The sequence below is a fragment of the Bubalus kerabau genome, chromosome 10, assembly GCF_029407905.1.
Source record: "Bubalus kerabau isolate K-KA32 ecotype Philippines breed swamp buffalo chromosome 10, PCC_UOA_SB_1v2, whole genome shotgun sequence".
In the NCBI taxonomy this organism is placed as follows: Eukaryota; Metazoa; Chordata; class Mammalia; order Artiodactyla; family Bovidae; genus Bubalus; species Bubalus kerabau.
In genome coordinates this window covers 78,098,823-78,123,675 of record NC_073633.1, presented here as the reverse complement: position 1 = coordinate 78,123,675, position 24,853 = coordinate 78,098,823, and the positions used below count along the sequence as shown (strand labels likewise).

The 24,853-nt window shown below is 36.1% G+C and overlaps 1 protein-coding gene across 4 annotated transcripts in view; it reads right to left on the bottom strand.

Moving 5' to 3' along the window:
• SLC38A6 (solute carrier family 38 member 6) overlaps positions 1–24,853 on the bottom strand; it is a 76,171-nt gene that overhangs the window by 28,548 nt on the left and 22,770 nt on the right. For all 4 annotated transcript variants that reach the window (XM_055538251.1, XM_055538249.1, XM_055538252.1 and 1 more), the window contains 3 exons: positions 23,071–23,123; positions 18,745–18,784; positions 5,424–5,502 (listed from right to left, as the gene is read on the bottom strand). In XM_055538251.1, coding sequence (XP_055394226.1) covers positions 5,424–5,502; positions 18,745–18,784; positions 23,071–23,123 — 172 coding nt within the window. The remainder of the gene's footprint in view (positions 1–5,423; positions 5,503–18,744; positions 18,785–23,070; positions 23,124–24,853) is intronic.

The window sequence follows — 24,853 nt, the reverse complement described above, 5'->3', positions numbered from 1 at the left end:
AATGTGAATTGGTTCAACCACTATGGAAAACAGTTCCTCAAAAAATTAAATGAAGAACTACCACATGATTGATCCAACAATCCCATATCTGGGCATATATTTAAAGAAAATGAAAACAGGATATCAAAAAGATATCTGCACTCCCATGTTTATAGGCTATTATTCACAGTAGCCGAGATAAGGAAACAATATAAGTGTCTGTCAATGGATGAAGGGATAAAGAAAATGTGGGATAAAACACACACACACACACACACTGGAATATTATTCAGCCATGAGAAAGATATTTTGCCATTTGTGACAACACTGATGGACACTGAGGACATTATGCTAAGAGAGATCAGTCAGACAGAAAAAGACAAATACTGTATATCATGTATATGTGGAATTTAAGAAACAATAGAATGGTGGTTAGCAGGGGCTGGTAGGTAAGGGAATGGAGGAGATGTTGGTCAAACGCTACAAATTTGCAGTTAGAGGATGAATAAGTTCTGGGACTCTAATGCAAAACAATGTGATTATAGTTAACAGAATTATTTTATATACTTGGAAGTTGCTAAGAGGCAGAATCTTAAATATTCTCACCACAAAAAAGAAAGGATAATTATATGAGGTAATGGAGGTATCAGCTAAACACTACAGTGGTAATCATACCACAATATATGTGTATCAAATTTATACATTGGATACCTTAAACCTACACAATATATAGTTGACAATGTCATATGTTAACTTCAGTGACTCAGCAGTAAAGAATCCGCCTGCAATGTAGGAGACATGGGTTCAATCCCTGGGTCAGGAAGATCCCCTGGAGGAGGGCACGGCCACCCACTCCAGTATTCTTGTCAGGAGAATCCCCATGGACAGAGGGGCCTGGCAGGCTGTGGTCCATGGGGTCGCAAAGAGTCGGACACGACTGAAGCAACTAAGCACCAACACAAGCATCAATATCTCAATTTTTAAAAAAAAGAAAGAAAAGGTTTTCCTTTAAATCGGTTTCAACCCATGGGTTTTAACACAAACGTTATGTTTCACTGTGTCTCTTTTACACCTTAGTTTATGAAGAAGTCCTCTCTAATGTATCTTGAAAAGGTACTGCTGGGTGCTGACAACTTCCTCTTTAACAGAACAAGAGAAGGAGCAGCAGCTGAAGAGACACCATGATCATAGCTTGCCCTTCTCCACCCTAACTCATGTCTTTAGGAAATGCACGTGCCAGACACTAAATCCTGCACACAAGTATTTCTAGCTAATGGGCCTGAAGCTGTGCTCTCTACATCTGCACATGCCCCTCAAGTCCTGGTATGCAGGAGGTTCTAAGAGAGCATGGAGATTACAAATACAACATGACACTTCCGGGCATATTCGTCGTCTACTCACTCTTGAATACGCATGAAAATGAGAACTTCAAAATATCCCTCACCGAGGAACACCTGGCAACTAAATTTCTAAAGCTGGCAAAAAGCCCAGGGCTCCATGCCTGAAATCTCTTTCCTTCTGTGACCCAAAACAGACTCAGACAGTTGCAGCGCCAGGAGAAAAAAAGGCCCAGAGGCACACCAAAGAAGATTCCATCTGTTAGTTCTGCTGTCCCTCCTGTCACAAAGCAAGAATTGGGCAAAGGGAGCACATTAATCCTATGGACCAAAGATTCTTTTCTCCTGCATTAAGAATCTTAGGAACACTTGGAAACCCTGCACTCTATAACATTTACTATTATGTATTATACTTTATAACTTTACATTATTTCAGATCATAATTCATTCATGTCCACGGAAGTCACACGATTGCCCAAAGCTTTGGGTCTGAAGATAAGTTTACCTCCTCCCAGTGGTAATTCAGAATCTCAGAGTTATGGAATGTTAGAACTAGAAGGGACCTCAGAGATCATCTGGTTCAACAACTTCATTGTATATGTCTACAAAATCAGCAAAAGGACAATGACGATCTTAGTAACAGAAGCAATGGAAATACTCTCTATTCTTGAATAGTCACTCTGAATTTATGGCCTCATTTTTCTCAAGACTGTGATTTCTTTACGCTCTCCTCTTCACAAGACTACACTTGTAATTTCTGATATTAAAAAGAACTTTTAAAAAAAATTTCTCTATCCCTAGTTTGGCTACTGATTAATATTAGTCATTTCTTATCTTTATTAAGTTATGTTAACACAGCCAATTATAAATACAATGCTTTTCTTTACCATTTGTCAACAAGCAAGGCAATACAGTAATGCACAGTAAAATCAGCTCAAATTTCATGTGCATGTCACAGTCAACTGAATTGTATTTGGCAATGGATATTTTCCAAGGAGCAGAAATGACTAAACTTTACAAAATAAAACTCCAGCCTGAGAAATACAATTGAAAAATCAAGATTTTAGAAGAATATGCTAACCTTAACATTTTTCCTAAGTAGGGGAAGAAAAGAGTTATCTAACAGAACCCCTGTTTCCTACTGTGATCTAAATATACATTCTCTTCAAGCCAAAAGATTTAGAGTAAAAAGTTTTACGCTTCCTAGAAAACTCGTGTGATCTGTGGACTAATCCTATATGATAAAATTGTTCCAAGTATGAAATATATGGTATAGATCCCTAGCTGCATTGCAAATGCTTTGGCATGCAGATTTTTCCCCATATTTTAATGAAAACCAGATTTATTTATAAGTTGCTTTAATTTCATTCTTGAACGGAATGGAACAAGAGTATCATATGTTCTGAATTAGGATCTTACTCACATCCCATATCAATTATGTAACTCAAATGCAAGACAACTTAATTGTGTCAATCATATTCTGCTGACAAGATCATTAAATGTTAACATAGAGCTTCCAAGTTGTAACAGCCATAGATTTTTTTTAAATGTTACTCTATGAAAAATATAGATGCCTCATAAAAGTTTGGTATAAGTATTAAATAGCTTCTGACTTCTAATAATAATTTTTGAAATTAGAATATTATAAAAGTAGTTTCTTTTTGATAACATCTTTATAAAGGTTTATTTTTCACAAAGGTACATCAAATCTCACATATAACACAGAACATAAGCACAACTGAAAATTCTTAACTGCAATTTATTGTAACTCGAAACCTAAAAGTATACCAATATTATATTGATCTCACAGAAGAAATACTGCTCTGTAACTCTACCTGGAAATAAACTGTGCTAGGTAGTCAAATCAATTACCATAACATTTATTTCTTAATTATTTCATAGTATTAAACTTTTTTCATAGTATTAAAATTTAAAGACATGATTTATCTGCATTCTAACCAATTAATATAATTAGTCACTTACTAATGCTTTTCAAAACTTTGAAATCCAAAATATGTGAATATATATTACATTTAAAACAAGATGAGCAATTTTAAAACATCGTAACAGATGTTGCAAACTGTTCACAGTATTTTGAAGTATATACAGCTTTAAAAATTCATTTCTGATGCAAAAATAACTGATCAATTTTCTACTAATATGAATAAGATGGGAGTTACTTTTTATTTCCTTCTTTAAACAAATTAGAGAAAATAAGAAAATGACAACTTAAAATGACACTATGGTAAAAGTATCACTTTTAAAGAAAGAAGACCTAAGTTTTAATAGCAATTCTGTCACATACTACCTTAATTATTTCCAAAACTTTATATGTATTTTTGTCCCTCTTCTTTCCGCAAAGACATATGACATAAAAAAAGTAAATAGAAGTAACCAAATTCAGGATCAAGAAAAAGGAGAACACATGTGACAACTATTAAGATTAACACAGTTAATGCAATACATTCAAATTTGACTTTGACCTTTCTGGCAGTTAGAGCAAATAGGGAAAAGCCACCTTTATACAGTCATTATTATTGCAATTTCTTTTTAAAAATTGAGTTGTAACTGACATACAACATTATGGAGTTGCTTGATTTCCCACACTTACATTATGCTATCGGCTTACAAAAGCATGTATATGTATAATATCTTATTCGGTCATCCCAACAACTTCGTGAAGAAGGCAATACCAGTGCCACCATTACACCAGATAAAGAAACCTCAGGCTCAAAATTAAGTTATACGGCCAAAGAAGTTAAATTAATTTCCTGAGATTACTGAATATGAAATGAATAGAACACATGTTTCCTTACTCTTAGCCTAACATTCTTCATTTTACCTCTTATTGCCTTGAGTTTCTTAGCCCTAAATTATAATGGAAATTTATGGCATAGAATTTTTTGAGTAATAGAAGTTGTCCTCATTATTTTTTACAGCAAATGTAAAAGCAAATTCTACATAGGTGTGTCATTTAGCAACTGTTTATCAAAATAAGAGCATAAAACTTACAACTAGATAAAGCTACAGATAAAACAAGGTAGCGCTAAGTATCAAATGTGACAATGAATATGGAAACTTTGTAAACTGTAAAGTACTACACAAAAGCACATCTTCCAATGATGAAAAAACAGTAAGGACTTCTCCTTACCTTTTTATCAATCACAGTTCCTATTCAGACCTAAACTATATCATATTTTTCTTATAAATATGTATTTGTAGTTGTCTAAGTAGAATTCTTTCATGGAAGTCAACTTGTAAAAGCTAAAACTCAATTTTGAAAACTTGCCCTGCAATCCAGAAGAAGTTGGAACAAAATATTGGAGCAAAACAACCAAATATTTAAATCAAAAAGTCTGATGGGTTTTGGTGTTGTGATTTAGAAATTATATGAATTAATTTGATGACAATTAAAAGGATTCATTTAGCCCTTTCAAGTTTGTTTTTCTCAAAATTTCATGTTATATATAGTAAGAGGAAAAGTATAATTAATTTGGACTTTTTTCCTCATAATAAAAGATGAATTAATAGTCTTTAGAACCCAGTGTTTTTATTAAAAAAAAGAAGGGCAGTATAACATGGTTTAGTATTATATATAATATTGTTAAAAACAGGAAATGAAACAATTTTTTTCCAGTAATGCTTTATAACAGGATTTTACACAAAGTCCGCTGTAACTTTATCAGTCTGATTTCTCTTTATCACTGTGGTTTGCTGAAAAGTGACAGCAGGATTATCCGCTCCCTCCTTTAAGACCTTTACCGTCAGTGCTTTCAGCCTCCCTGCTCCTCCAGCCAACCTTTCATATCCAGAAATTTCTCCCCCACTCTTCTCTAAGAGTTGGCTCATACTTGCGCTGCTCTTTCGTGCCCCCATGGAAAGCAGGGATTGCCACTGGCCTGTCCGAGGGATCACATACCACTGTTCTGCACATGATGGTTACCACCCACGGTCTGCAGGGCTTCCTTCTCTAGGACCACTGTCTCCGCAGAACTTTGTAAGTGTCTTGAGGGCAGGAACTACATTTACCTTATTTCCCACAAGGGCTTAATAGATATTTATTGACTTAATAAATAAATGAATACAATGTGAAATACTTTTTCTTACCCACTGTAGTCTCCAGATAAAAATTCTGATATAGTAGCAGGAAGTTCTGTTTTAATGATTAAAAGATAGGATGACATAGCTGCAGACAGAATAAAAAGAGTTCCTATTAGAATCCTATAACTTTTAACCATTTACAGAATAATCTTATTTAGAAACACGGATACCAATTTGGGCTATGACAGCATGTGGAAGATTAATTCATACTGCACTGTCCTCAAAGAAAGATACATACCAGGAACGGAGATAAATAAAGATAAATAATTAATATTCTTTGTAGAGAAGAATAATTGGTAAGCTCATTAGGTATCTTTTGTTTACATTTCAAGTTCAAGGCAAAAGATTTAGGTAAGAGAAAGGTTCTTGATTACAACCCACTTAGAAACAAAATTTTGCTTGTGTGTGTGCATGCGTACATGTGTGCTCAGTCATATCTGACTCTTTGGGACCCCATGGACTTTGTAGCCCACCAAACTCTTCTGTCCATGGAAACTTTCCAGGCAAGAATACTGGAGTGGGTTGTTATTTCCTAGTCCAGGGGATCTTCCTGTGAAGCTAGACAAAAACTCTTAATGCTATCTCCCAGTACAAGGCATTAGAGTTTAGTTTAGCAACAATTGATAGAGAAATAAGAGATAAATAAGTATAGCTAATAAATCTGATTATTTGTTCTTATTAGAGAGAGATCTCCCCCCAGTAGTCTCACTTCTTCTCTTTCTCTGCTACTGTCCTTCCACACACACTGTGGACTCATGCTATTATAAAACAAAAGCAAAATGCAGAATGAGTTACATTTTAAATTGCTCTCCAAAACAGATTAGAAAAGATTCAATTGAAATTATTAAGCACATTAAAGGGACAAAACTTACAATTATTATTCTGTTTTATTAACAGGGCTCCTTTATATTATGTAAACAAAACCCAAAGTTAGCATTACTTCTCACATTCTATCAGACAGGATCCAAGAAATAACCTGCTTTTACAGCATTTTAATAATGATCCTATTTCTGGTGTAGCTATTAAAAAAAAAAAAAAAAAACCTCACATCTTATAAACCTTCCATCCCACACTGGGAAATGTTTTCATATGGTTACAGAATAGAGAACTCATTTATATGTAAATACTTGAGCTTAAACTTAAATGCTTAAGTAACGTACAGAAACCCAGATGATTTGGAGTCAGTTTAACAGAGTAATAATCTCTGTTTCCCCTAGAGATTAAGTATATATTTAAAAAGAGCCAACAAGAATATGTCCATGAAGAATATAGAGAGCACTCTGTGTGCATGTTAATTTTATTACTTATTTATATTTCAGGAAACATTTCACTTTCTCCTTGGACCTACAAAAACCAAGAACATAAATGAATGCCAAGTCTGAATGGCAAAAATCTGAAGAAAAACTGATTGAAAAGCTCAAAGAGTTTTAAAAAAAGAATGTATGTTTTTCAACCAACAAATTTAAAAGTAGCTGAGCTTCACAATTATTACAGTGCTGCGTGACTGCTCAACCCTGGGGGAAAAAGGTTATATACTAGTTTGTGTATAAGTTTATATGAAGATAGGCAATACTTACACATATAAACACATACACTCTTTCTCATTTTTTTTAAAAAATAAAACAACATGTACCTATGGCAAAGTAAAATTTAGAACACTTAATGGTCACTTCTCTTCAGTGAAAATACACATATTCACACCTCCCAGTTTATGACTATTTCTTTTTTTCCCAGCGGAAGTACAGCTGTTGAAATAAAGTCTTTTAGTCAGCAGAAGTACAGCTCGTTTCTTCAAATGCTTTGTTAGTTATGGGACATCACAATTAATTGTATGTGGAAAGATATTCTAAGTCATTCATATTCTCATATGGAAAAATGCTACCAGTTTGGTACAGAACAGAAGGAAGGTTTAGATTAACCTTCTCCACTCAAGAATTTGGGGGTCTTTGTTTGTAATACTTTATCTATTCCAAAGAATCATACACATATGGTGTGATGATGAAAATCATGAACTGAATTTTCTGAAACTGGCCTAGGGCTACTTAAATATATCTTGCAAGGAAAAAAAAAAAAAAAAAAGACAAAAGTACCTTTAAAACAAGGAATGCAGACTTCCTACACAATGTAATTTATTATCTGTCCATCAGTCTTTCTTGCTTGGATTAATCCAATACCACATGCTTTACTAAGGTTTCAGACATTCATCTCTTTCAGTAATTTTCTATTATTTCTTTTAGATCTTTAGTTGTAAAAAGCTGCAATGAATATGAGATCCTATTTCTTCCTAATATACAATCTGTCATTCTTCCCAGAATTTCTATTAGCCCCTGGCTAATCATTTGATCATGTTTATCCTCTGATGTAGCCTTAACTCTTTCATTTTCAAATGGGAGTCCTATTTCATTAGTTTCCAGTCTGGAGAATCATGTATATTTCAAGAAATATGAACTCATAAAACATACGTTTCTCTCTCAAAAAGAGTCTCAGCATACAAGATATAAATATAACAAAACATGTAAAATATTGCTCCTTTCTTAGAGAATGCGGGTGTTTGTTTTAAGAGCTACAAAACCACTCATGTGGGGGAGAAACTCCACTGACGAAACAAAGAAAGATACCACTCTTTCTACTGTATATATTATTTTTCCCTAACCACAAGTAAACTTTCATGCAAGAATTGGCACCTTAACATATTATAAATGTACGTTAAGTTAGGAATACATCTTAATTAGATTTACATAAAAAGAATAATCAGCTCAATAAAATAAAGTGGAAAAGCTTCAAAAATATAAAATCAATAGGAATGCTTATGTATCCATTGTTTTTTCCAGTGGCTTCCCTGATAGCTCAGTTGGTAAAGAATCTGCCTGCAATGCTCCAAAAGTTGCCTGCCATACCTTTCATCTCATGTGTTCTATTAATAGCATAAGGAAGTGTTTAAAGACTTATCTTACAGGCAGGTCATAAGCAAGAATTTGTAAATGATTTTTGCTGACATAGATACACAGCATGGACTCCTAATACGACACACACCATGTTGTCCTCTAAATAATAGCTGGAGCGGGGTCATCCACAAAAGCCATGGTTGTAGTTAAGTGGTTCTGGCCTCCATACCACCAAAGCCAGAATTAGGGCTAGAAGACATACCTTAGTGACAGGTATTCAGCCATTATAAATCATTTAGTTTCACCACATTATCTAAATAGCTATTCTTTTCTCCCTCATTTTAAACCTAACTAATTGAACTCATTTAATAGAAACTGCCCTAGGAAGGAAATAAAAAATCTGTCAACTTAATCAAAACACAGGAGTTGAAAGTATTTTATACAAACCATGAGGAGAAGCAACTGTACATTAAGAAAAGACTAAAATAGGGTAAATTTTGATTAGGCAATAGCAAGTGGTAAGGTATTAATATTGTTTGATCTAATCATAAAGAGAAACACATGAGTTGGGAGCATAGAGGCTGAGGGGAGAGATGTAAAAAACACAAAAGGGGAAAGTGGTCCGGAAGAGGAGAACTAACAAGAAGAGCAACACTGGGGCGGGGGCTTAGGATGCCTATTCCAAGTGATTTACAGGTTACTTTCTCCTTTACATGTATTTCTTCACCACAAACCTGTGAGACAGATATTCTTTATTTCACAGATGAGGAAATGGAGACTCAGAAAGTTAACTTGCCCAAGATAGTGATGGTGGAAACAGCCCGTCTGGCTTGAGAAATCTACTCTATGAACTGTTACACTATGGGAAAGTGCAGAGAAGAAAAGTGAAGAAGAAATCCACCACAGCAAAGATAAATAAGAAAGGTCTACCAAAAGGAGCACTCCCCAGAATTATTCTTTTTTCATCACCATTTAAACAATAAATTGTTTCTGAAAGCTGAGTTTCACAGTTGCATTCAAAGAAAACAAAAGAATTTCTGTAACATAGAACCTAAGTTAGAAGTGCTAAAAAACACTTAAAATGTTCGTTTCACTTTGACCTGTATTTTCATTTCAGTTTTATAGCTGGTTTGTTAAAGTGATTAGTCAACATGCCTCAGACAAGCTAAAGGATCTCATGATAGGACTCGACTGGATTTACCATGATGATTCTATTTTATCTACAGCTATTATTGTAGTTCAGAAGAGAAGGTTTCCTATTCTCACATATCTGAGATATTAACACTACCCTGCAATTGAAAAAAATATATAACAAAAATCAATCCCTCTTCCCACAAATCCTTGTTCTCTCATAGGCTACTCTTCCCAGCACTCCTCAAAAAAAAGCAAAAGAGAAGACAAATTGGAGTTTGGAGACTTCAACTGGAGTTTGGACCTAAGAAACCCTAAGTTTACAAAAATAATTATCCTTTTTGTTAAACATTTAAAATACATGTATGAAGGTTTAGATTGCACAGCTCTATTTTTAAGACAGAATTAGCTTTTTCAGCACTTGGGAAAAGTTCAGCAACTTCTTCAAGGATTAGTCAGTCAGTTCTACACAGATGAACTGCGGGAGGAAATAACAAGTTTGTCTTTCCTTCTAAAAGAGATTCAATTTTACTTCAAACATGTTTTCAGTCATGGATAGCAACTCGTTTATTCTATTCAATGTGTCTTATTAACCTGGCGTTCCTACTAAATGTCCAAATGCCACTGAAAGGCTATTCCCGCTCAACACAGGGCACAACAGAACCTCTCGTTTTTAAAAAGGATTTAAAAAAAAATTTGAAAACAGGGTCATTTTCCTACTTTGTGTACAAATGGAAATAAAAAATATATGGAGGAACTTTTCCCTTCCAAAACCCTAGGAAAATATACATATTTGTTTTATCATCTATCAAGATCTTAAACTTGAATAAAAACTGACCAGAATATTTACTGTTCTGAAAACCCTATAATTAAACTTCAATAAAACTTTTTATTAAGAAATCCATTATTTTCAAAAACATTTTTAAAATGACATGTATGGAGAAGGAAATGGCAACCCACTCCAGTGTTCTTGCCTGGAGAATCCCAGGGACGGAGGAGCCCAGTGGGCTTCCATCTATGGGGTCGCACAGAGTCGGACACGACTGAAGCGACTTAGCAGCAGCAGCAGCATTTTGTTCCATCTGTGGCTCCTACTTTGTCTTCCCTGTTCTGAGTATGGGCAGTGAGTGTTTCTCTCTTCCTAATAGTAGCCTTGTAACAATTTGTGGCAATATCTTTGTATCCTTATGAGCTTTGTACCAACTAGATTCTTCATATATACTTGTGATTAACAGGTCAAATTGAAAAGCACACTATTGTAAGTCTAACTTGAAGAGACAGAAAATACATTACATCTGACACAAGTATGTTAGGTAACCTAAATCTCAGTGATCCCTTTTTTCATGTCCTAGTCAGGTAGAGTTGCTTCAGTTACTCTAGCCAGTTTGGGTTAGTAAACTCGTTAATTTAGCTGCTAGCAAGTTCAGAAAATGTATTCTGTATCTTAGAAGAACCAAAAGGTTACTTTTCTGCTCTGTCCCCTCTCCTTCACAATTTAAGTTCCTCAAGAGCTGTGATCACTTGATACATTTTATCAGTGTCTTTTTACTACTTACAATGGCCCAGTCTTCAGGAAACATCTTTAGGAATACATAATGCTCCTTGGTCTTTATCAACTTACTGAATGTGTTCTATAATCTGTCATCAGAAAGAACCTATGGATAGGCTTCAGGGGTCTGTAACTAGGTCTCTTAACAGAACCGCTGACCTGGATCATCTGTCAGGCTTCATTTTCACCTTTAAAAGCTTTGCTTAAAATGCAAATTTCCTCTCTGACTCCATCAAAAAAATAAATAAATAAAATAAAATGACATGTAACCAGTAAATTTTGTCGAAGGACTTTTGAGAAAGATTCCCCCTCCAAATTTCCTCTATTTCTCCTACTCTAAGACAGAGCTTTCCAGAATTTCCAGACAATACTATTCAGGCCTCAAAAAAGACTACAGATGAGCTGACCAGCAGATGGCATTGTAACAGCATGCCCAACCCCTGTTTCCCAGGTGACAGTACAAACTAGTACTTCTAAGGCTTCCCTGTCTTACCAAAACAAAATAGCAACAACAACTTTTTTTTCAGGAATAAAGTAAAGCCAAAAAGTTTCTAATTTAATATTACATCACAATTTTGAAAAACACTGAGAATTTGGCATTTTTATAATTCTCAACTAAGAATGATCTAATTTATCCCTTTCTGTTTATGAGACTTAGAAACTGTGCAACTTGACCACATAAAAGGGCTCTGAGTTTCTCTTAAAGTTTAGATTCCCAAACTGAGGTGTGAATCAAGGCTGCCAGAGTAGATCTGTGGGTTCTCTGTCAGTCTGGAAAATCTGGGTCATTATGGCAATTTCAGGAGGTTTCAGTAAATCTAATATTTAGGGTTCTCCTTTCACAATATGCAGCAGTGATTCAGTGTTTATTCTCTTTTAAAGAACTAAGGAAAGAATATGCTATCAACAGTGGACCTTCATATTTCAGAAGAGCAAAATAAGAATTTAACATACTCCTAGAAGCCACTCTACTTGCGTTTTGAGTTGGGCAAGAGACGAGATCAGAAACACCAATTACCTTCACTTCTACCACGTACTCCTCAGAGTTAATAGGACTTTCTCTTAGCTTAAGTAAAGATGATTTGAGTTTCCTGCTTGATTTCTAGGATATTTTAGCTAACTGAGTGGTCTATCGCAAACCTAACGCAAATGCGAACACATATGGAACTAACTACTTCCCTTGGTTTTTAGGAAAGGACTCTCATAATCCAGCAAAATTAGAGGAACTATATGGAAACCTGTACTTATTTGCTATTACAGTTCTTAATCCTTTTGCTTATAGTCCACTAAATTCAAGCCCTCAGCCAGAGTTCTCTTCCCTGTAACAGCATTAAATATTAAAACTTCCAGATGCTTCTTTTCTGACTTTGTGTCTAAGCAACGACTCTCAGCAAATGTCCCTCTGGTGCCTGAGGCACTAAGCAGCTGGGGGCTCTCTCTGGCTCTGGTCTGTTTTGGGACCCCAATTCATCAGTGTTGGGAATCTATCAGGAATTGCTTCTAAGAAGTGTTTTACCATGTGGTTCTCCATTTTCTAAAGGTAACAGTTTCCATAATCCTAAGAATAAGAGTACTAAATTTAATGAGTCATATTTTTTTTTCTATGATAAAGTTCAGAGATTTTTCAAAGACAGTAGACTTTTCCAATCTATTTGTTAGACCACACTAGTTCCCTGTGACTAATACTTGGTACGTGACTGATATTAGGGAAAAAAAGATTTTCTGTGAAGTTCTGACAGTAGATTCTTCCCTAAAGAAACCATATGCTCACTTATGCATTCTGTGTGGTCTTCTCTTCCCAGTTGATCTTCCTTTTAAAGGAGTTCCAAGCCAGGTTGCTGGCTTTTCCTTCTCTTCCTCCTTCTCTTATTCCTTACTTTCTTCCTATAATAAATAAGACTTCAGCTCAGTTCAGTTCAGTCGCCCAGTCGGGTCCGACTCTTTGCGACCCCATGAATCGCAGCACCCCAGGCCTCCCTGTCCATCACCAACTCCCAGAGTTCACTCAGACTCATGTCCATCGAGTCAGTGATGCCATCCAGCCATCCCATCCTCTGTCGTCCCCTTCTCCTCCTGCCCCCAATCCCTCCATCAAGTCTTTTCCAATGAGTCAACTCTTCACATCAGGTGGCCAAAGTATTGGAGTTTCAGCTTTAGCATCAGTCCTTCCAAAGAACACCCAGGACTGATCTCCTTTAGAATGGACTGGATGGATCTCCTTGCAGTCCAAGGGACTCTCAACAGTCTTCTCCAACACCACAGTTCAAAAGCATCAGTTCTTCGGTACTCAGCTTTCTTCACAGTCCAACTCTCACATCCATACACAACCACTGGAAAAACCATAGCCTTGACTAGATGGACCTTTGGTGGCAAAGTAATGTCTCTGCTTTTGAATATGCTATCTAGGTTGCTCATAACTTTCCTTCCAAGGAGTAAGCGTCTTTAAATTTCATGGCTGCAATCACCAACTACAGTGATTTTGGAGCTCAGAAAAATAGTCTGCCACTGTTTCCACTGTTTCCCCATCTATTTCCCATGAAGTGATGGGACCAGATGCCATGATCTTCATTTTCTGAATGTTGAGCTTTAAGCCAACTTTTTCACTCTCCTCTTTCACTTTCATCAAGAGGCTTTTTAGTTCCTCTTCACTTTCTGCTATAAGGGTGGTGTCATCTGCGTATCTGAGGTTATTGATATTTCTCTCGGCAATCTTGATTCCAGCTTGTGCTTCTTCCAGCACATAAGACTTACACACAAATAAGACTTACTAAATACCAAGTGCTAGGTACTTAAAAACCTAAATGAATGAACAAGTTACTTATAGACATGGAATACAAAGAAGTAGGGAATAAACTGAGTCTTACTGAAAGATTCATGGAACAAATATTGATTAAGGAAAATTTTGCTTGATCCATGATCATCTTGCTTCTAAAGGCCCTGTTTCCTTTTCTCATAGATTCATCAGGGACATAGAATCTCAAGAAAACTGAGAAATGTTTAAATGTTACAAAGAATAAAAGAGCCAGGAAGCATTAATCTGAGATATGATTACCTAACGCAAAAGTAGAAGATTTTAAAATACTTTATTTTCTATTTTACATAAATAAGATCTAACTTTCCTCAATATTTTCAACCTTTTATTTTTCATATAATTCTAAACACTATGGACATTCAGTTTCTCTCTATCATTTATATGGTATATAAAATTGTCTCTTTAAGGCAAAATCTTAGGTTTTTAAATAGAATTTTTTTTAATATTTTAATTTTATTTTATTTTTAAACTTTACAATATTGTATTAGTTCTGGTGCACTGGGACAACCCAGAGGGATGGTATGGGGAGGGAGGAGGGAGGAGGGTTCAGGATGGGGAACACATGTATACCTGTGGCAGATTCATTTTGATATTTGGCAAAACTAAATAAAATTTTTTAAATTGTCTCATTCATTCAACAAATATTATTTATTGAGTTCCTCTACCAGAAACTAGGTCAAGTTAGGAAAACAAATGAAAACACATAGTTCCTGTCCCCAAGGAGCTTTTAAAATCCTCAACATTTAATCTTTTCATAGCTTTTCAACATTTACTAAATCAGAGCAGAAAAAACAAAGCCTTTAGAAGTAGACAAAGTGAGATTTGAATCTTGGCTTTATTAAGGGGTAAAGGTAAGCAAGTCACTTATCCCCTCTGAGCACTGATCTCATCCTCTGTAAAATGAGGATAATATCCACCCTGAAGTGTTGCTGTTAAGTATAAAGTGTCAAGTATAGACCTGGCCTAAAGATAATTTATTATATTATTTCTCATTTCTAAACAATCACTGAAAAACTCTGACCACTTATATGAATAATGAATATCCCATCTTTCCAAAAATGCTATCTGAACTACATTACATATGCAGGTAGGCATGCAAGATATGCAAACATTTAATCTGATTCTATACACTTTGTATCATCTTATAAATATCTAATGTATCTCCAATTAGTAAAAAGTCAAAATCCATTTGGAAGAAATAACATCAAATAAGTTATATGTACAACGTTAAAGAGCCTCCCAAATAAATATGCCGTTTCTTCTCAAGCATACATGGCTTAGTAACTGTTAAGGGCTTCCACAGACCCAACTTAGGTTAATCAAGAAACTACTTAAGGCTGGAGTTCCTAGACTTTAACCTCAGAGGCTCAGCAGCTGCCCTAAAGGGTAGTTCTAAGAACTGAGACTCCCCTTTCTGAAAAAGAACAGCATCCATGAAAGTTTTTAGAGCAATAGTGGCTGACTTGTTAAAAATACCTAAGAAAAGAGCAAATCATCTTTTGAACCAAGTATAACCCTTCCATGAAACTTTCCTGTAATAAATAGGCACCTGACTTCCAACCCAGTGTTCTGTTCACAACAGCAAGCTTCCATTTCTATTCTAATAAAGGAATGGTTTATGCATGCTAAGACAAAAGAAAAATAGCTTTGAAAATATGTTTCAGTTATTACTTAGTAGGCTCTCAATAAATAAAATTTTAGAAAATGTTAAGAAAATCACAAGGATATTATTCTAAAAACTAAACAAGCATTACCAGCTTTTCTGAATTGGAGGAACATTAAAAATTTTTGTGACTGCTTTTAAGTGACTTAAAAAAAAAGTTTCTAAAACAAAGCAAGCAAATCAACAAACTTAGAGCTGAAAGAACTGATGATTTATCTGCCACCAAATGTCAGAATCCAATCCCATTCCCAATCTAATCCCAAAGAAAGGCAATGCCAAAGAATGTTCAAACTACTGCACAATTGCACTCATCTCACATGCTAGCTAAGTAATGCTCAAAATCCTCCAAGCCAGGCTTCAGCAATACATGAACCGTGAACTTTCAGATGTTCAAGCTGGATTTAGAAAAGGCAGAAGAACCAGAGATCAAATTTCCAACATCCGTTGGATCATAGAAAAAGCAAGAGGTACAGAAAAATATCTACTTCTGCTTTATTGACCATGCCAAAGCCTTTGACTATGTGGATCACAACAAAATGTGGAAAAGTCTTAAAGAGACGGGAATACCAGACCACCTGACCTGCCTCCTGAGAAGGAACAGTTAGAAATGGACATGGAACAACAGACTGGTTCCAAATCAGGAAAGGAGAACGTCAAGGCTGTATGTTGTCACCCTGTTTATTTAACTTCTATACAGAGTACATTATGCAAAATGCCGGGCTGGCTTAAGCACAAGCTGAAATCAAGATTGCCAGGAGAAATATCAATAACCTCAGAAATGCAGATGACACCACCCTTATGGCAGAAGGTGAAGAAGAACTAAAAAGCCTCTTGATGAAAGTGAAGAGGAGAGTGAAAAAGTTGGCTTTAAACTCAAGTCAGAAAACTAAGATCATGGCATCCGGTCCCATCACTTCATGGGAAATAGATGGGGAAACAATGGAAACAGCAAGAGATTTTATTTTGCGGGGCTCCAAAATCACTGCAGATGGTGATTGCAGCCATGAAATTAAAAGACACTTGCTCCTCGGAAGACAAGCTATGACCAACCTGCTGCTGCTGCTGCTAAGTCGCTTCAGGCGTGTCCGACTCTGTGCGACCCCATAGACGGCAGCCCACCAGGCTCCCCTGTCCCTGGGATTCTCCAGGCAAGAACACGGGAGTGGGTTGCCATTTCCTTCTCCAATGCATGAAAGTGAAAAGTGAAAGTGAAGTCGCTCAGTCGTGTCCGACTCTTAGCGATCCCATGGACTGCAGCCTACCAGGCTCCTCCATCCATGGGATTTTCCAGGCAAGAGTACTGCAGTGGGGTGCCATTGCCTTCTCCGATGACCAACCTAGACAGCATATTAAAAAGCAGAGACATTACTTTACCAACAAAGGTCCATCTAGTCATAGCTATGGCTTTTCCAGTAGTCATGTATGGATGTGAAAGTTGGACTCTAAAGAAAGCTGAACGCCGAAGAATTGATGCTTTTGAACTGTGGTGTTGGAGAAGATTCTTGGACTGCAAGGAGATCCAACCAGTCAATCCTAAAAGAAATCAGTCTTGAATATTCATTGAAAGGACTGATGCTGAAGCTGAAACTCCAATACTTTGACCACCTGATGTGAAGAACTGACTCATTGGAAAAGAGCTGGATGCTGGGAAAGATTGAAGGTGGGAGGAGAAGGGGACAACAGAGGATGAGATGGTTGGATGGCATCACCGACGTGAAGGACATGAGTTTGAGTAGGCTCCGGTGTAGGCAAGCCTGGTGTGCTGCAGTCCATGGGGTCACAAAGAATCAGACACGACTGAGTGACTGAACTGAACTGAAATGCAGAAATTCTTTCTAGAACATTCTGACAACTGACCAAACACCTCTGTTTGAATTTTTTCAGGAATACCAGAGCTTTTTCAAAGGAGTGTAGGACATCTCCATTATCACAAAGCTTAGTATTTCAAATGAAACCAAACCAGAATTACTGTAGATTTCTACCCATTAGAGCCAGTTCTGCCCTTCAGAATAATACTAAATTACTCTAATATCTTTCCATGTTTCATGTTCAGCTTTTCAAATATTTAAAGCTAATGATCAGTCTAGAAGTCCCTTTTGGTCTTCTTGATAAATACAGCTAGAATATTACAAAGTACTTGCAAATAGCACATACAAATTACATTCAGCTAATATTTAGTTGAAAAAAAGGTTTATCAAGTCCCAAATATTGTGCTAGATTCTGGAAATACAAAAAAAAAAAAAAAATGAGACTAATACTTGACTTGGAGGAGCTGATAATAATAGTGGGGGAAGAATGCATATACAGAGGTAACTTTGACCTAATAACAGTAAGTGCTAAAAGAGTCAGGAACAATAACAGTTGCATACCAGCTCAGAGGACAAGGAAGTGATCTGGGTGAAGGATACTGAGAATACAGCAGCAGGCATTTGCCATAGCCACAAATTCAGATCAAAATTCCTGAGTTGAAAATTCTACATAAAATACAAACTGTGATTGATGGTTCTTAGTAATCATATTAACTCTGTGTATTTAACTTTACATTACAAACATCTATTTAGCACTCAAGTAAATGGTAAAAGAAAATTAAGACATTGTTCAGCATGATGTAACTTCTTTACAACATATACAAATATGATTCCCATAGGATTTTGGATTTAAATGTTTAATACATTTAGTCAATAATGATCAATAATTAACAGTACTTTTTGTTTCTGTAGTTCTTGATACCAGATCATTTTTTTTTTTAATGGGAAAATAGGGAATTCCAAAAAATGTGAGAATACTTACTTGTCTCAAGCGTGTTTATTTTGTACACCACATGGTCATTTTCGATTTTGTGCTTACAAAAGGAGATTGCCTTTCTACACATGACTGTTCACAGCCATGGAACATCCCTCCTTCTAAAGCAGTATACATCACAGCAGGTGATCAGGACAAAAATAGAGGGGAACTACCCCAGAATCACCTGGAGAGTTTTTCCAAGCTGTACTTCTCCACTACCACAACTACAGAAAACTAGTGCTTCAGAGGTGTGTTACAGACCTAATAACAAGATTGAAAGCAAGGGTTTAGCTGCAGCTGAATTTAGAAGCTATTGTCCTACAAGGGCTGCTAAAAAGGATCTTTTAAAAAAGAAAGACTAATAGGTCAACACACAGGGCTTCTGAGATACCTATGTCTACAGAGGTTTAGGTTCCCTGCTGGACCAGTAGCAAGCAAGAAACCAAAGGAGGAAATCATTTCCACCATGTCTAGGCATAAGCTGTGCACTTTCAATTGCTTACCTCCAATGTTCTGAATTATTATGGTGCTCGCCACCATCACCTATAAAAGAACAAATGTATTCAGAAGATGAAAGGGGAAATAATATAAAAGGATTGGTATTTTATTAAAATTCAATAACTATTACTTGAAAACAGATGCAGAAATTGAGTGAAGAGAAACTGAAAAGAACACACTCTGCCAGCCATTTGTAATATATAAAACTAATAATCATCACATAAAAAGCCTTTCTTTAATAGTTCCATGGTTACTATAAAGCACACTTTTGTAAGTTTCCTTGGCAGCCATTTTTAAAACAGTTAAAAGTGTTAAAAAGCTAGGGAATCAATGGTTATCAAAGTACCAAAGAATTGAAGTTGAATTTATTTGGTCTCATTTTTTTTTATTTGGTCTTTTTTTTTTTTAACTGGTTATATCACATCGCTTTGCTAGGCACACTGAGACAGCTTGAGGCGTGTTGTGCCAATGCTGTATTGTATAAAGGGAAATATAATCTTCAGAGTGTATCAGCTTGGCAAACACCAAGCCTTGAACATGGGAGCCTTGTTGCAGGGATAAATTAATTCTAGAGCCGAAAACTCTAGAGCCCACATATCTGAAAACCAAAGCATTTCAAACTCAGTAACACACAGTGGGCTGAGTATAAGACAATAAGAGGTAGTGAAGACCTTAATACATTGGAGAATTTCTCCTCTTTCACAATGTGGCAGCTGTTATACAGCTCTGGCCAGTTGCTGACATGTGAGAATGTGAAACCAATGTAGCTAGATCTTCTGATTGTTCAAGGAAAGTCAGAAACTGAATTCCTTCAAAATGTCATAACTCTTAGTTGGCAATCAGCTAAAAATAAAAAAAAAAGATTTGAGCCAAACAAAATACGCCTGAGCCTAGCTAACTTGTGATCTTTGATGAGATTCCTGGGAAATACAAGACGGCACTTTATCCATTCTTGGTCATCAGATGCACTCAGAAGAAATGATTAAATATTCTGCTTCCACTTGGGCCTTTCAATCACTTAAATCTTGGTGAATCTATACTTCCAATGTATGTCTGGAGCTGACTAGCTATCTAAGATCATTCAGTCGTGCATGGACTGGAAAGAGATCAACCCTTCTTCTCCTAGGAATTCCATTTGCCTTCCTGATGTTCAAGCTGGTTTTAGAAAAGGCAGAGGAACCAGAGATCAAATTGCCAACATCCACTGGATCATCGAAAAAGCAAGAGAGTTCCAGAAAAACATCTATTTCTGCTTTACTGACTATGCCAAAGCCTTTGACTGTGTGGATCACAATCAACTGTGGAAAATTCTGAAAGAGATGGGAATACCAGACCACTTGATCTGCCTCTTGAGAAATTTGTATGCAGGTCAGGAAGCAACAGTTAGAACTGGACATGGAACAACAGACTGGTTCCAAATAGGAAAAGGAGTTTGTCAAGGCTGTATATTGTCACCCTGTTTATTTAACTTATATGCAGAGAACATCATGAGAAATGCTGGACTGGAAGAAACACAAACTGGAATCAAGATTGCCGGGAGAAATATCAATAACCTCAGATATGCAGATGACACCACCCTTATGGCAGAAAGTGGAGAGGAACTAAAAAGCCTCTTGATGAAAGTGAAAGTGGAGAGTGAAAAAGTTAGCTTAAAGCTCAACATTCAGAAAACGAAGATCATGGCATCCGGTCCCACCACTTCATGGGAAATAGATGGGGAAACAGTGTCAGACTTTATTTTTCTGGGCTCCAAAATCACTGCAGATGGTGACTGCAGCCATGAAATTAAAAGATGCTTAGATAGCATATTCAAAAGCAGAGACATTACTTTGCCAACAAAGGTTCGTCTAGTCAAGGCTATGGTTTTTCCTGTGGTCATGTATGGATGTGAGAGTTGGACTGTGAATAAGGCTGAGCGCTGAAGAATTGATGGTTTTGAACTGTGGTGTTGGAGAAGACTCTTGAGAGTCCCTTGGACTGCAAGGAGATCCAATCAGTCCATTCTGAAGGAGATCAGCCCTGGGATTTCTTTGGAAGGAATGATGCTAAAGCTGAAACTCCAGTACTTTGGCCACCTCATGCGATAGTTGACTCATTGGAAAAGACTCTGATGCTGGAAGGGATTGGGGGCAGGAGGAGAAGGGGACGACAGAGGATGAGATGGCTGGATGGCATCACTGACTTGATGGACGTGAGTCTGAGTGAACTCCGGGAGTTGGTGATGGACAGGGAGGCCTGGCGTGCTGCGATTCATGGGGTCGCAAAGAGTCGGACACGACTGAGCAACTGATCTGATCTGATCCTGGGAACAAACTAAGTTATAAAGACATGGAGGTCTTGGAAAGCAGGGCTAATGATAGAAACATCTGGCAAGATGTCTTTGAAGATATGATAATTATCATTCTAATATTTTCCAGAAAAACCTTTACATGCCATCCCATTTAAAAATTAGTTCCAAAATGTCACAGTTATTTGTGAAAAGACTTTTCTGAAATTTCTGTACACCGTCTTTCATATGTAATTGATATCTGTTGTCAGTCACACACGAAATTTGGATTTTTCTATGAATTTACTGCAAAAAGCAATAATATCAATGTATTGATGAGTATTTTCCCATTTTCTGGCTCAATTGAAGCACTTTTGATCTAGAAAGTCAATATATCTACCCATCTATCCATCTTTCTCGTGCCTGGTACAGTGCATGGCCACATGGTATTTGCTCAATAAATGTTTGCCAAGTACATAAACCATTTATAGACAATTAAAACATTTTCCTTAAAAGGTTCAAATCACTTCAAAAATATTTAATTTCAGAATAATGTGACCCTATCATATGTTATATCTATATTCATATAACATCTGGGAAGAAGGAAATAGGAAAGTTTCAACCTAACTCTGGAAGTTGAGAGAAAATATTAAACAAACAAATAGCTCTTCATTTATAGAATTCTCTGTCTGTGTATCTGCCTACTAAAAACTGTGTGCACATACTAAGATGATAATACAGCTACTCTAGAGTATAGGAAAAGGGGACTCTCAGTAATCCATGTTCTTCTTGCTAGACTGCTGCTATCCAAGGAATGAAGGAAATACTAATGTGAAATAACAGTGATGATGCTCAGTCATGTTCATAGATTATATTAAATTAATTAGAGAGTTTTCTTATATAAATAATATTTTCTTCTTCTCCCTTGATTAAACTGGATGCAGGAAATTGATCTTAATTATAACAAACATCCTGATCTTCAAGAAAAATTGTTACCAAGGATGATTAACAAAAACCTTTACCCTCAAAAGTAACATAGTCTCCATTTAGTTCAAATTTCAGGCTATAAGGATCCAAACCATGAGACTATATAACATGATTTAAATATTCTCTTTTGTACTTTAAATACAAAGTTAATTTGAATGCAAATACACATCTCCCGTCCCTCATTACATAGCTGTATCTTTTTCCTCTCAGACTTAATTCTTAAAGGTTAGTTCAGCCAACAACAAAATAGCATCCTTTTAGATTAAAAACAAACAAAAAACACAAACAACAGATTTACAAAATGCAAAGAAAAAGCTCTGTTTGCAATAAACATACAAATGGGTTTTAGAAGTATGATAGCTCTTCAGAAACAAAAATAATTATTAAAACACTAACAATAATATTTAACTCCAGATTATCTGTGGAAAAAGACAGGTAATTAGTTTAACTAAACTAGTTTAGCATGCCTACTGCAAATGAATGCCCCATAAATACTGTTGTTATTTCTCTTATTCTGGGGAGGAAAAGTAATAGATTTTGAGTCTGGAGTCCTATGGTTCCATACTGGCTTGAGTAATTATAGACAAATAGGCCCTTTCCCTTTTCTGGGCCTTAATTTCCTCACTTATAAATGAAGGATCATCTTTTAGCACTATTCAGCTCTTAAATGACATGATCTTCTAATTATCAATTTTATAAACATGCTATAAGGTTAATTCCATGCATCTGTCTTGTTCAGTCTTCATGAGAATTCAAACATAATCTAATCAACATTAATCACAAAATGTTAAAACAGGCCATTGTATTGATTTAAAATTATAAGTCACTGCTCCCCTTCATTAGAATAAAAAACACTAAAAAATTTAAGTGTTGAATTATATTTATCAATGCATTTTTAGGAAGGTCATAGAGATTTCTTCTTTCTCTTCCTGCTCCCATCATTCCTTTTCTTCACTTTAGTTTCCTTTTATTCCCTTAATTTCCTCCTCCTATATATACTTGTCTTTTCTAACTGGAAATGGAAGGGAAAAACTGCCTTTCAGGATTTTGAATACAACAAGGAGAAAAAAAAAATTACCTTTCCAGGTAATCCAAATGCGAAGAGTCCAAGATCCTCATAAGATGTCACAGCTGTTGAGAGAAATCATAATTGTTATTTGTACACAATTCCATCTGTGTACCAAGTCTTACATGGAAGAAAGCTATTCCACTACTACCTACAGCTATTCGATGTGCTGTGTGCTAAGCTTAGTCACTCAGAAATGTTCGACTCTTTGCAACCCCATGGACTGTAGCCCGCCATGGGGATTCTCCAGGGAAGAATACTACAGTAGGTTGCCATGCCCTCCTCCAGGGGATCTTCCCAACCCAGGGATCAAACCCAGGTGTCCTGCATTGCAAGTGGATTCTTTACCGTCTGAGCCACTAGGGAAGCCCAGCTATTCGACAATCACATTAAATTTAAAGCTGAAGTATTGACTTGGGGGAAAGTTGAAAACTTATGATCCATAAAGATAATGTCCTCTTACAGAGTTTAGCAATTCCTAAGGTTGTCTAACTACCCAGGTTGCAATAATTCAAATAATAATTACTCAAGAACAACCCACTTCTCACTAAACAGTACTCACAGACTACATTGTCCAAATATTAATTTTCATTGACAACAGTTTCTAAAAACTGTCTATGTAAATAAATCTTAATAAAGTATAAAAGCTAAATCATACTTTCAGAGACATTCACTTTTCCAGGCTACCTAGGATATAATATATTCAGATGGAAACAATACCTTCATCCTTCGATAAGGGAATATATTTTCTTTCTCATCATAGAGAGTATGAAATTACATTTTCATTCCACATGTTCTAGAAGTGTGATCACAGAAAAGATGAAAATTAAAAGGCTCATAAAAGAACCAAATTTGTCCTTAAATGGGAGTTTCATGTTAAAATTAATGATACCATAGGTAAAAATAAGAGAATTAAAAATGTTTATATAATCCTAAATCAAAGCTATGGTTTTTCCAGTAGTCATGTATGGATGTGAGGTGGACCATCAAGAAGGCTGAGTGCCAAAAATTGATGCTTCCAAATTGCAGTGCTGGAGAAGACTCTAGAGAGTCCCTTGGACTGCAAGGAGATCAAACCAGTGAATCCCAAAGGAAATCAACCCTGAATATTCATTGAAAGGACTGAAGCTGAAGCTCCAATACTTTGGCCACCTGATGCAAAGAGCCGACTTATTGGAAAAGACCCTGATGCTGAGACAGATTGAGGGCAAGAGGAGAAGCGAGTGGCAGAGGATGAGATGATTAGATAGCATCACTAACTCAATGCACATGAATGTGAGCAAACTCTGTGAGATAGTGAAGGACAGGGAAGCCTGGCGTGCTACGGTTAGTTCATGGGGTTGAGGGAGTCAGACACAACTTACTGGCTGAACAACAACAAAGTTTGAGAAGTCCTTAACTTTACAGTGCTTATGCCATAAAAAAGGCAGGTTAGCAGATAATAAGACTTAATAATAGCATCACACATTTCCTATTGAATCAAAGATATGGATCATCATTTCTTAAATCAAGTTTTTAACATATCCTCTCAAGATATACATGGGTTTCTTTAAGCTATCACTATATTAACAAAAAACTGTATACTTTCATCTTTTAGCACTGTTTAGCTCTTAAGTGACATGATCTTCTAATTATCAGTTTTTTAAACATGCTATAAGGTGAACAAAGTTCATCAAGTATGCAAACATAAGCATTTTGAAAACCCTATGTGGTCTTTACATGTTATAACTATAAAGTTAGAAAGAACACAGTGAAATGCTTAAAAAAATAAGTTTTACTTAAGAACAAAAATTTT